Below are 12295 nucleotides of genomic sequence, written 5' to 3'. Positions count from 1 at the left end.
CAGAGGAAAACTCCAGCCTTGTGCAGGATCCCTGCTCCAGCAGAAGCACAGCTGGCACTGCAGGAGGGCTGAGCCACCATGGGATGGGACTGCTGCCACCACCCTGACCCACAGGCTGCCAGGGCCTGCTCTGACTCTGGCAGTGGCTTGTTTTCTTTTTGTACTATTGCATTTGTATTTTTAATTTTCCTAGTAAAGACCTGTTGTTCCTATTCCCATATCTTTGCCTGAGAGCCCCTTATTTTCAAAATTATAATAATTCAGAGGGAGGGGGGTTACATTTTCCATTTCAGGGGAGGCTCCTGCCTTCCTTAGCAGACACCTGTCTGTTCAAACCAAGACACTCAGGTACCTCCATGCCTCCATGGTGCCCATTAACCAGGTTATTCTGGAGCACAGATGCCAAATTACTGACCAGCTCCAGCACAGAGCATTCTCCCCATGGCTTTTCCACCAACAATTCTCCCCACACACTTGCCAAAGCCCCAGAGGAGCCCAGCAAGCTCCACAGAGCCACATGCTTGTGATGGGAGGAGGCTGCAGGACAACCCCTCCCAGTGCCCCCACATTCCAGAGGGACACGCCAAGACATGGAATACTCTTGCAGTCAGTCTGTGCCAGTGTGTCCCAGCCAGAGCCCAGCCCTCAAAGAGCAAAGTACATGGAAAAGGAGGAGGAGGAGACACCACTTGAGCAGGGGCAAGAAAAGTTTAGAAAGACAGGATTTGCTGGAGCTGAGCTCGTAAATGGAGCCAAGTTGATACCTTTTGCTTCCGGCGTCCAGAAACCATAGGAACTGTGTAGGGAATGGCAGGTGGGCTGGGAGGACCCAGCAGGGAGGGATCCTGCTCTGTCTGCACCCTGAGGTGTGAGATCCAGCAGCCACCACCGGCAGGTCCAAGTCCCTGCTCCTGCTCCCCGTGACGTGGGGCACTTCGTGTCCCACTGGGGCCTGTCCCGGTGGCACAGGGCCAGCCCTTGAGCAAGGAGGGGGCTGAAATACTGGTTCCAGTCTCTTGGAGCTGACTCACTCCAGAGAGCAGACAGGTGAGTAACACCTGCTCTGGCTGCAGAGAGAGCCTTGACTGAAATAAAGATCCCCACCCTGCACATCTCAGCGTTTTGTCCCTACCCACAAACCTCACTTTTCTGTGCGGCTTTAACCTGAAACTCCTCCTGATCACAGCCTGCCTTGGCAAAACTCACCTCTCCAACCCACCCCGGGCAGTTCTTCACAGGTGGTGGTGCCTGTGATGCAACAGGAGCTGCTCACTGGCTAGGGCTGGCTCTGCTCCTGGATGCTCCGAGAGCAGCTGGAGCCAAACTTCACCCCACACCTCCTGCCACCTCCAGCAGTGTTTGCAAAGGGAGACAGCGCTGTGAGCAGAGATGATAATCAGTGTCCATCGTGTCAGAGGCAGTTTGACCATCTACAGCTCTGAGAGTGGTGGGAAGTCCTCATGATCTCCAAAGGAAGGCACACACAGGACAGGGAGGTCCTGGCCAGGTGGGCTTAATCCCTCTCTCTACAACTGCTTAGTGCATCCCCCCAGCCAGAAAGAAATTAATGCATGAAGCTGAAGCATTTGAGGTAAAACCTGGGCAGAATGGTGTGGAGGAAGAGGAGGACTCTGTTTCTTCCTTTGTCTGGAGGCAACCCCAGGCAAGCACACACAGGACGGAGCAGTCCTTCCACGGTAAGGATCCTTAATCCCTAAGGATGGGGTAATCCTGCCAAGGTCAAGAACTTCCCCAGCCCCAGGGATAGCACCAGGATTTCAGGGCTGACAGCAGGAAATCTGTCAGCAGCACCTGCGGTTCCTGCAGCAACACTTCTTTGCACAAGATCTCAAAGCACTTTGGAAATACCCAGTTACCCCACACTCCCCAGAGGAGGAAAGCAGATGCATTTCCCAGCATCAGGGACAGGGAGAGACTTCTCAGCTGAAGAGCCCAAGTCACATCAAGACAACTGTAGGTGCTGGTGGAAAAATCTGCCTCTGTCAAAGCATCCAACACTAATTGTTCCCTATGCCTCCTCTCTCCCTCCAGTAGCATAACACCAGCCAACTGCTGGAGTTTAATGGTACCAATCTGGCTGTCACATGGCAGTCTCCTGCTGCACAACCAGTTAATCATTGAGGCAGGAACCAGACCTAGAGACGTGTCAGTGAACAACATTTCTTCCTGCCCTAATCCCACACGGCTTCCAGAGCAGCAGCAGACTTCAATTTGCACGGCCCTACTTTAATATTTAAAACGTTCTGTGTGGGCAGCAGGACTGGTGATCCTTCTACCCTCCCTGAGCCCTTTCCCAAGCAGAGAACAGCTCCCAGTTTCCATCGGGGGATGGCAGGGAGTGGAGAGTACCAAAGCCAGATTTAGGCATTTTGGCAGGGATTCTCACCAGCACCCATAAATCTGGATTCCCAAATCGGGCTGCTCCACTCAGCCCAATAGCTGCCTGAGCCTTGCTGGCTGTGTCACCTGCCCCACACCCCCAAAACGTGCTTCTCCTCCCACCAGCACACTCCAAACACATCGAGACCACACCCAATCTCTTTTTTTAGCTTGCTCCTCCCCTCCCCTCCCCACAGACCGTGCACAGCTCCAGCCTGGGGGGAATGGGAACATTCAACCTCAAACCAGTGTGGAAAGCCCACATCTTCAACTCCAGATTTAGCCCACTGACACCCGTGCTAAGGAATATTTCATTTATTCCAGCCTGACTCATCCTTGGAGTATATTTCCCTTTTGCCAGACAGAAAGCTCATGGTGTCTCTGGAGGTCTTGCCACTTCTCCACTCTAAGGGAAGTGACTCAGCTCGAACCATGGAGCCGAGTTCCCATGGGAGCAGATACCTAAATAATGCTCTTTCAAGCACACTTAGTTGAGGAAAGGTTTTAAAAGAACCTCATGGATTTGTTCTGATTGTTGGTCTAAGAGCTGCACAGGGAGTGGGGGTGGGCAAGAGCGCTGGAAAGTTCATGCAATCTGTTTTCTAGGATTCTGTCTGAGTATGGGAATGAGCCAGAACAGAAAGGTTTCAGCACTACCTTAGAGTTGGACAGATATGACTGAGGAAACCTTGATTTGAAGTAATTTAAGCACAACTCCCAGCTTTTCCAGGGACAGGAGCACAGGGGGAGCACACCTGAGACAGCTCTGACCTCACTGGGCACAACCACGCAGGCACCTCGGCACACTTACAGGGAAGAAAAGGCTAAAATTGTGGCTTGCTTCTAATTAGAGATATATTTTAGAGGCGTTAATTATACTGCAGTGCTGAGCTAGTTCTTGCAAAGTAAAACAGTAAACAGGTTGTAACTTTTATAAGGACAACTGGTCTGGAAAAACAACTTGGGTGACACATCTGGGTGAAGCAAAGCAGCTGCTGCATCAGCTTCCAACACAACTGTGAAATGGAAGTTTCCTGAAACATTTTACTATCTTACTGTCATTCACTAAGTCCCCCAAGAGAAATCAAGCAACTAATGTCACCAGTGAAAATCAAAATGATTTTCTTCTAATTCCTCCTCTCTGCATCCAAAGCTACCAGCTCACCACAAGTCTGCCCACTCACACATACACAAACACCCCAAGTTTTGAGCTGATTTCTCTTTACTTCACAGTCTTGGCAAAACAAATCTGCATTCAGAGGTCATTTCACATTAATATATTAATCAAATGCTTTCAAAATAAATATATTTTTTTAAATAACGATTTCTTTACATCACCGCAGTAGCGATTCTAAAAAAGTCAGTGCACAAACAGTAGCAATTTCATTAATCAGTTAAAGAAAAAGAAAACAAGAGGTGGACCTTGTTTCTCTCCGAGCAGGCTGCATGCAGCAAGTCTCAGCAGTTCCCCAGCACAGGACCTTCTGTCACACTTTGCTGGGAAGGATATTCTCTCTCAGCTGTAAGAAGCCAGTGAAGTGTCACTTGTCAAAGCTTTGTACAATGCAGAAGTTCCACAGCCCAGATTCTGATCAGTCCTGCACAGGTTCTGCACTGGAGTTGTTGCTAATGAGACCAAGGAATCAATGCTAAGAGGAATCCAAGTTTGGGTGACTGGGAATTCGCAGCTGGACCACACAAACAGCAATAAACAACACTTTGTACCTTACAGCTTATTCCAATATTTTGCATATTCTCTCAAGTGCTTCCAGGGCAGAAGTAAAGTGACTGCTTTCTGCCCATTAGCTGTTAATTCACCAGGTAAATCACAGCAGGAAGATGCTTCACTGGCCAAGAAGTGTAACTTGTGTTACAACAAAGGAAAAACAAAAGTGCATTACAGACAATGAGGAGAATGTTCAGGACTTGGGGAACTCACATGTCTAAGTGGAAAATAGAGACTGCAGAAATATTAGTGTTCCTATGGGATCTAAACTGGTCAGATGCTACTGGAGAACCCTGTGAAGAGCAGCATGTCTAAGGAAGGGACATTTGTCAGCATTGTCATACATGGTGAGCAGCAGGGAAATGTGAAGGGTTACAGATTATTTACTCTGATTGTCAGGAATGATTTAGATTAAAAAAAAAAAACCAAAAAAACGAAGAAAGTTGAATATATATCTGAAAAATGTCATAGGTGTGTACTTTCCTTGAGATCCCAAAGGTTGCCTTTGAAGTCCTTTCTCAAAAGCAGAGTTGGACGTGACAGTTTGGATTAAAAAGAATAACCAGAGGCATCCCTGTGTCCAGAGGCGCTCTTGGATGCACACTAAGGTGAATTCAAGACACCTCCCACCCCCAAGAGCCTTGTTTCCATGTCATGATCACGTAAATTAGCAGTTTAGAGCAGATGCTGACTCTAAAGAGGTATGCTTTAAGTATCAAAAGAAACAGAGCTAAGGGAAGCAGTCACAGATGACGAGAACCTCCAGGTGTAGTGATGCTGTGCACAGGAAGGAGGGAATGCTGCAGGACACCAAACCCTCAGAGCTCCACAGGTGACCCAGGCTGCCAAAATCCCTCCCCTTGCTCTGCACAGACCTACTCCTAGAGCCCCTGAAAGCAGTGTGCCTTGGGGGAAGGTTCTACTCCTTAGTGCCATGGACTGTGCCCCAGAATTCTGCCAAAATGGAAAAAAAGAAAGCAATGAGTCATGGAGAAGTTCTGTGTCAGCTTATTGGTTTTTCTTGTCCTCTGGTGGGAAGTATGGAGGAGGAGGTGGCTGGTCCTGCAATAAAGATGACAAAAGGACATCAGTTCATGGCTAAGAATAAAATATTAAACTCAAAGCCCCCAAAAAACCCAAGACACCAACATCAATTCTGACTAACTTTGCTGTGCCACTTAGAGAAGATCTGCCAGACACACACTTGGGCTCCCCTGCAACCCCAGAGCAACAGGGACTCACCGTGGGCATGTAGACATTGTGGGGGTTGCCGGGGCTGTAGTAAGCACTGGCAGCAGCTTCAGCAGCCTTGGCTTCAGCTGTCACAGGGAGAGAAGCGACAGGTTAGGGACACACAGAGAACTCTTACAACAGAACAAGAACTCCTGGCCATCAAGAGTTACTTAACAGAGCACCCTATGACCAGTGCTCAAGTTGCAAAACAGCTACAAGGAACACAATTGAGCATTCTCTCTTCCAGTCATCACAGAATTGCCAATTCCCAGTGAAACAGAGGAAGACTGAGTTTGGAAATGTCACCTGGGACTTGCATGTCAGCCATAAATAAATGCTTGCTGTTGCCTTGCCTAAATACAGACAATACCCTTTATAAACAGGCAGTGAACAAACCATCCTTCCTGGGAGTGAAATCAACAGGCAAAACAAAAATCAGCAAAAGTTTACAGCAGCTCAGGGGATTAGTGTATTAAAGATGGTAATTTATGAGCATAATCCAGATCCTCCATTTCTGCAGAACACAAAAATCTTGTACAACCCTCTGGAGCAGTGCCACTTTCCAAATAATAGTTCAACGATGAATGGTTGTTTTTTCAAACTGAAGAGAAAAGTTAAATCCTTATTCAAACAAATATTCTTATCTGCAAGACATCTATGGCTGTGCCCAACCACAATAGCTCTTTTTTCATTTAATAAATCCTAAATGAGTGAAAAATGAGGCTGATATTTCCTCAGCTCCTTTCCATCATCTCTTCCCCTGTTCCATATTGTTTCAGCAAAAATAATCACATTAAGAATGAAACAGGGGAAGCAAATATCACCAAAGCCACAGCTGTGAACTAAAATGGACCACAAACACATTTCACCATCAGTTTCCTTGTATTCATCCATTAGGGCAAGATTACCACCACAGAAGAATCACAAACTGCATTTTTTTCTGTCAAAAGAAGAATACATCCATCTGTAAAATGCCCACTAACGGTGCCTACCCTGAAGAGAATCAGGCTGGACTCCAGACTGAGCTGGACATACAAGGCTGGAGATTAGGGGAGCTCCCTAATCCCTTCTCTAAACTAATTTCAACTTCTAAGTGGAGCTTCGAAGTTTCCCAAAAGACAAGAAACAAAGTCTGTTTCATTCCTAAGAGAACTGTTGTGAGTTCATTCACTTGGACATGCTCCTTACCTGCAGGAGTGGAGGGCAGGTCTGGGCCACTGACAGGGGGTTCCATGGGCCCTGGGTATGGTGGGGGTGGAAGCTGCATGTAGCCCATGTTTCCAACTGCCGCAGGAGGACCAGGATAAAAGTCTGTCAGGAAAGGAGATCACACAGCAAGAGACTTAACTCCTCTGGGTGGAGTTCTCAACCAAAAGAAGCCAAGGCAAATACAATTAAACTCAGGAACAAAAGCTACACAAGTCATCACTAAAACATTGAGTAAAATCTGTTTTTCTTGACCTTTTTACCTATTTTAACTCTTACTCACTGGACTAACCCCCAGCCTCGGTTCCCAGGCTTACCTGGAGGAGGAGGTGGGTATGGATAGCCCCCATTAGCTGCAGGTGGTGCAAAAGCATAGGATCCATTTGGCATGTAGGAATAGCCATAAGCTCCACTGGGTATTTCACCTCTGGAGACTGGGAAAGCAAAGACAAGACCTCATCAGAACATCAAGCCTGCCTCAAAAGCAGGCCAACAACTCCAACAAACTTAAAGAGTCCTTATCAGAAAAACAAGTAAGTGTCATCCCAATAAATCTGCTGCTCGTTGGATGTGAGAAATGTATGTTTTAAAGCAAGCTTCAGGCAAGGGCTCCTGAAACCACGGAACTCTGGCAGACACCCCCAGACTTCCATACCTTGTGATGCCACCTGCAGCATCCGCTGCCCAAATTCAATTGCACCCCCAGCTGCAAAGGTCATCTTGAATGTGGCAGATCCTTCCCAGCCACCTGAGGGAGGAAAGACAGCACTAAGGAGCAAGAAGAAACCATTGCTATTTAGGTTACATGCTGCATCTACAGATGCTCTGTATATAATTCTTAAAAGAGCTTATCCCAAAAATCCAAATTAAAAAAAAAAAAAAAAAAAAACAGACAAAGGGGCAGAATTATGGTGTCATCAGAAAAAATTCACACTGGGGTATTGTCGGGTCAAGAGACACCTGAAGTAGAAACATCCATGAGGGAGAGCTTAAAAAGCTTTCTGGAGTTGTGGGTATTGCCACAGTAGCTGTCAGAGGCCAAGCTATCAGGAGTGCTGGATTTGCTCTTGCTTTGGATAAGATTAGTGCAGAAGACAGGGCTTTTGTTAATCCCGTTTGCTAAAAAGCCTCTGCAACTACACCTAACTGTCAGCTCCAAATTAGTTTGGGAGTCTGAGTGCCCAAGAAAGCAAAGAACTTAATGAAAAACATAGTCCACATAAATCCATTAGAGCCCATGGAAGGTATTTCAAGTCAGGATGAAAAATTAGAAAACAAATAAATTAGTGCCATCTCACATTACAGTACAAAAAAGAAAAACATGCACAGTCCAGAGTCCCAAGAAAGCATCAAAGCAGAAGCTGTGCTGAAACAGACACAAGTAGATTAAAGAGCTTTTTAAGCTAAACCAGACTCTCATGGCTGTTAAGACAACATCATCATTAAAGGAGATGGCTTCTGGGGAAAATTAACAAAGATCTAGCTAAAGCCTTTTGCCTTTCACACAGTTTAGTTTGTAATTAATGCTCAGGCTCCCTCTCATGCTGGATGTCCCACTCAGCTCCCATACAGAAGCTACAATGCTGATTTCAGAACTCCAGCTGAAGGCTCTTACACCCTGTGCTGTGATTTCTGTGCCACAAGTGCTAAACTGAATCAAGCTGAGGATGAAAGTTTGCTGAAAAAAATCAGTCAAAACCAAAATTATTCTTGAAAATGTCTGCCACAGCCTTCTCATTGAGTTTAATGTGAAGCAGCTCCTTAAATTCCCTGATTTCAAGACAATCCATTCCCTTCCAAGTGCCATTTTCACTGCCAGGATGCACTACAGCAATACCACACCTGTCCTTGAACTGCACAAGAAACACAATGGAGAAAGTGCTCTGGGGGCCTGCACCTGAACCCAAACAGAACCAGAAAGGATCTGAGTTTTGGCACAGGAGAACCTGGATGCAGGTGGGATAGACGATCCCAAGCGACCAAAGCAAAATGACATCTTCATTCTTGCTGACTCCACTCTGATGTTTATTTGCTGAGATCATTTGTTTGATTGAATTTTATATTTTGCAGAGGGCAGGAATCAGATGGGCTGGAGAGCACATCTGCTCATTGTAGCTGAACAGGGAGCTGGTAAGGGGAATGGTTTTAGCTGCCACTGAAAGCAACATGTTTTCACGTGAGTGTGAAAACCCATCTGGACAGTGTCAAGGTTTGGTTAGCCAGGATTTTGCTATGAAGTGAGCAGCTGAACTGAGACACAGAACATCCACTATGTGATACCTACCTCCTGCCTCTGCTTTCACTGTGCCCTTGATGTAATTTGCTCCAAACACTGGCTGCTTAATTTCACAATCCTTCAACAAATAAAAGGGCATCACAAATGACTGCATGGCATCCTTCCCCTTTGACACAAAGATAACCTGAAAGAAAATAACATGACAAGAGCTAGTCAAAACAAACAGGAAACACAGCCCTGATTTATTTTATGAACAGATTTCTCCATGGACTGGAACTTGCTCCCACATCATCAGTTCCACAAGCCAAAAGCTACACACAGCAGCCACAGGGGTAAACCAAATCCTCAAGGTACTAAAGCCTTCCAGGAAGTCCCTTGCTCAGATAATGCTCCTTCCAGCTTCCTGAGAACCTGCTGCTCCACACAGCTATGATTTAGTAGCTGTGCTGTTGCTGATGGACTAAACAGCTGCCTGTACAAGAACTAATCAGATTTATTATCTGCTGACAAATAGATGGGATATGCCATGAATTCATAATGCTTCCCAGAGAGAGAGGATGAGCCACACTTCAAGCAGGAGTAGATTATCCTGACTTTCATACACTGAGGACATTTAAATACAGACTCCAGGGCTGTTATCTCCTTAGACGAGATAAAGCCTTTCACCACTTACCCGGTAGGGAGTCAGGAAAACACTCCCTTTCTTGGTGCCCTTGAAGGCCTCTGGCATCGGCTCCAGATCACTGAAGGTGATTTCTACATGGTCATAGGTCATCAAAACACTGCACACGGTGACACAAGAGACAGCAGTTACAAGTCAAGGCACAAGTGCAGCATGCACAGAAGTTTACTGACCTACCAAAACCACCTGTAACCTCAGCACTGATGGAGATGCTGAGCAGACAGAATCAGTCCTGGTTTGCTTTTTTTTGGTTGTTGTTGTTGGCAGCAGCAACTGAAGTAGTGCTGGCTGCTTGTTCCCTTCCCAGTGTGCTGACATAGCTGCTGCTGCTGTCTGCACAACCAGGCAGCAAACCTGGACAATTGAGCTGATCAAAATCTCAAGACTTTTTTTTGTTTTGAATTGTTTTGCCTTTCTGCTGGATCAGTTCCCTAATTCAGTTGTCCACAAATAACATGACAGAGGAAGAACTGCAGAAGAAGAAAGTGCTCAGGCTGGCTTATGCAACATGGCTGTTGAAGGTCTCACCACAGCTCAAGCACCTCTGACACAAAAATGTGATCCAGAGGAACTCCCTTTCCTGGCCACAAGACTTCATTAACTCGTGTTGCCTGCACTGATTCCTTAATTCTCAATTGCAAACTGACCTGATTAAAACATTTGCATGGACACAGAGGTAACTTGGACTGACATTACAGCACCCACATTAGGGACTCTAATCCCTAAAGCTGCAGAAATCCCCACCGCCTCTATCTCTGGCAGCTGACGTGTTTCCATCCTCAGTCATTTGCCAGTGAATACCTGCCCCTCCAGGCTCTGTTCAGGCTGCAGCATTTCAGCTGATCAACCCAGGGACAGGCAGGCCCTGATGCAAGGCAGGCTGACAGCTGGGAACAGCAACACCTTCAGCTGCTGCAGCTCTCTCAGGGAATGCAAATGTAAGTACATGAGTTGATCCTTCTAAGAAAGGCCACATCCCAAGTGGAAGTCAGGCACAGAATTCCTACACCAGTGTTTAAGTGGCCCCGTGGAAAGAAGCGCTGGAGGCTGAAGCACTCCTTTGTCCCCGAAGCAGATGACTGCCACGTCAGAAGCACGCTGGCAGCCAGCGGCTGCGGACAGCCCTTTGCCATGCAGACAGAGGCAGCTCTGTGCAGCCTTGCCGTTTCCATGGTTATATCCCGGGTCCTTTTCCAAGGCTGTTGCTCCCTCCCGCACACACAGAAAGGGGGCTGTGCTCCAGGCGCCCGGCAAACCAGGGCGGGCAGCCTTTGAGCTGAGGCACGATGCAGGTGCAGCCTCACCGAGGGGGAGAGGCCTGGCTCCAGCCCAGCTCACCTGGGCGGCAGATGAGCTCTGCCAGCCCTTGTTGAGCCCTCGGGGGAGAGGCTGGGGACAGCAGCAAGAGCCAGCAAGCAGGCTGGGGGACAGGCTGGATGCTGCGGGAAGCGGTGTAGGGAGGGGCAAGGCCTGCGGCTGAAGCCCAGCGGCTCCCCTCGCACAGGCCATGGGGCAGGAGGATACATACAGCCCCTAAGCCTAGGGAGATGAGGGGAGGACGAGCAACGCCGGCACCGAGAGGGTTAAACCACCCCCTTTACCCGCCTCGCCCCCTCAGCACGCCCCCCCCCCGCCATGACCCACACAACCGCTCCCCCTGAGAGGGAAGGCAGCAGGAGGGCGGGGGGAGAAGGCAACTCGCCGCTATGCCCCGGCTCCCGAGGCCGGAGGAAGGGAGAAGGGGATAGCACCTCACTTCTCGCTGTTGTTAACGATGACGCCGCCGCCCTCCGAGTGGTTCTTGTTGAGCGCCATCGCCGCCTCCTCCGCCTCCGCCTCCTCCTCCTCACAGCATCGACCCCGCTCTGCGCCTGCGCAGGAAAAAGGTGCGCCGGCAGTGGGACCGAGGGGCATGCTGGGAGTTGTAGTCATCCCCGTCTGTGGCGTGGGTCACACGGCTCCCCGCGCGGTGCATGCTGGGAGTTGTAGTCCACCTCACACCGCCTTAGCACCGGGCCGTTTGCCCGCGCGGAGCACTCCGGGAGCTGTAGTCCCTCCATGCATGGTATTTAAACTCGCCGAGTCGGCCACGCGGTGCATGCTGGGAGTTGTAGGCCAGCCGCCATGGTGCCCCCCTCCCCGCCTCAGGGCCCGGCACCGTCGCTCTATAATTGTGCTGTTTGGTGGAGTAAAATACAAATAATCCCGGACATCTGGCGGTTCTGCACATGAAATGAGGTTCAGCCCCTTAAACGGCGAAGATGCTTCATTTCCCAGGATCTTTTAAATTCCCACTTGATGTGCATTTCCTGTTTCGCACACTTGCAAACAGATTTTTGATCCTGTTAGTGGCTGCTTTCAGCGATGGAATCAGGCACATCCAAAAGAACCCCTTTATACTGAAGTGTGTTAAACTAGAAGGCTGCCCTGTAAACAAGCCAAAATCGTGTCTGTGTGTCACTCAGAAAACTGGGAGCAAGAAAATAGCTACGGCATCTGCAGGGAGGCTCTAAACGCTTACCTCCAGGTGTGCAAGTAGGAGGAATAAAAAAAAAATTAATGATCGCACAACTTCATTAAAAAAAGGAACCTGCAAAACTGTTTGATTGGCTCCCTCAGACCGACAACTGGGAGCTGTATATTAATAATATACAAATAAGAGCATGTATTACCCTGTATCATATGTTTTTAGATGGATCTGAGCTGTTCCCTGGATTTGCAGCCCAGTTCTGTCTGAGTGCCTGAGAACCAGATGCGAGTAGGGGGGGAAAGCACAAAAAACGACATAATGGAAACCAGATTGAAATAAATG

General features: G+C 48.1%; 1 protein-coding gene across 2 annotated transcripts; it reads right to left on the bottom strand.

The window, feature by feature from the left end:
- Positions 1-3604: 3604 nt before the first annotated feature.
- On the bottom strand, positions 3605-11395 carry WBP2 (WW domain binding protein 2). 2 transcript variants are annotated; one of them, XM_068209471.1, is made up of 8 exons: positions 11240-11395; positions 9475-9583; positions 8850-8985; positions 7221-7313; positions 6883-6999; positions 6548-6670; positions 5369-5445; positions 3605-5188 (listed from the first exon to the last, which is right to left on the bottom strand). In XM_068209471.1, the coding sequence occupies exons 1-8, from the start codon at positions 11296-11298 to the stop codon at positions 5135-5137; spliced, it is 768 nt and encodes a 255-aa protein (XP_068065572.1). In that variant the 5' UTR covers positions 11299-11395; the 3' UTR covers positions 3605-5134. The 2 variants fall into 2 exon arrangements, with proteins under 2 accessions (XP_068065572.1, XP_068065574.1); XM_068209473.1 differs by having other exon boundaries at positions 11235-11341.
- Between the last annotated feature and the right edge of the window lie 900 nt (positions 11396-12295).

This window comes from Anomalospiza imberbis, chromosome 19 (assembly GCF_031753505.1).
Source record: "Anomalospiza imberbis isolate Cuckoo-Finch-1a 21T00152 chromosome 19, ASM3175350v1, whole genome shotgun sequence".
NCBI lineage: Eukaryota > Metazoa > Chordata > Aves > Passeriformes > Viduidae > Anomalospiza > Anomalospiza imberbis.
This window is presented reverse-complemented; position numbering and strand designations above follow the sequence as displayed.

What these genes read in the sequence shown, in the direction of transcription:
- WBP2 (XM_068209471.1), bottom strand. Translation starts at nt 11,298, where the DNA reads ATGGCGCTCAACAAGAACCACTCGGAGGGCGGCGGCGTCATCGTTAAC. An exon ending in ATCGTTAACAACAGCGAGAA is followed by an intron (nt 9,584 to 11,239) that starts GTGAGGTGCTAT and finishes CACCGTGTGCAG; the next exon opens with TGTTTTGATGACCTATGACC. An exon ending in ACAATGTCTACATGCCCACG is followed by an intron (nt 5,189 to 5,368) that starts GTGAGTCCCTGT and finishes TCTTTATTGCAG; the next exon opens with GACCAGCCACCTCCTCCTCC.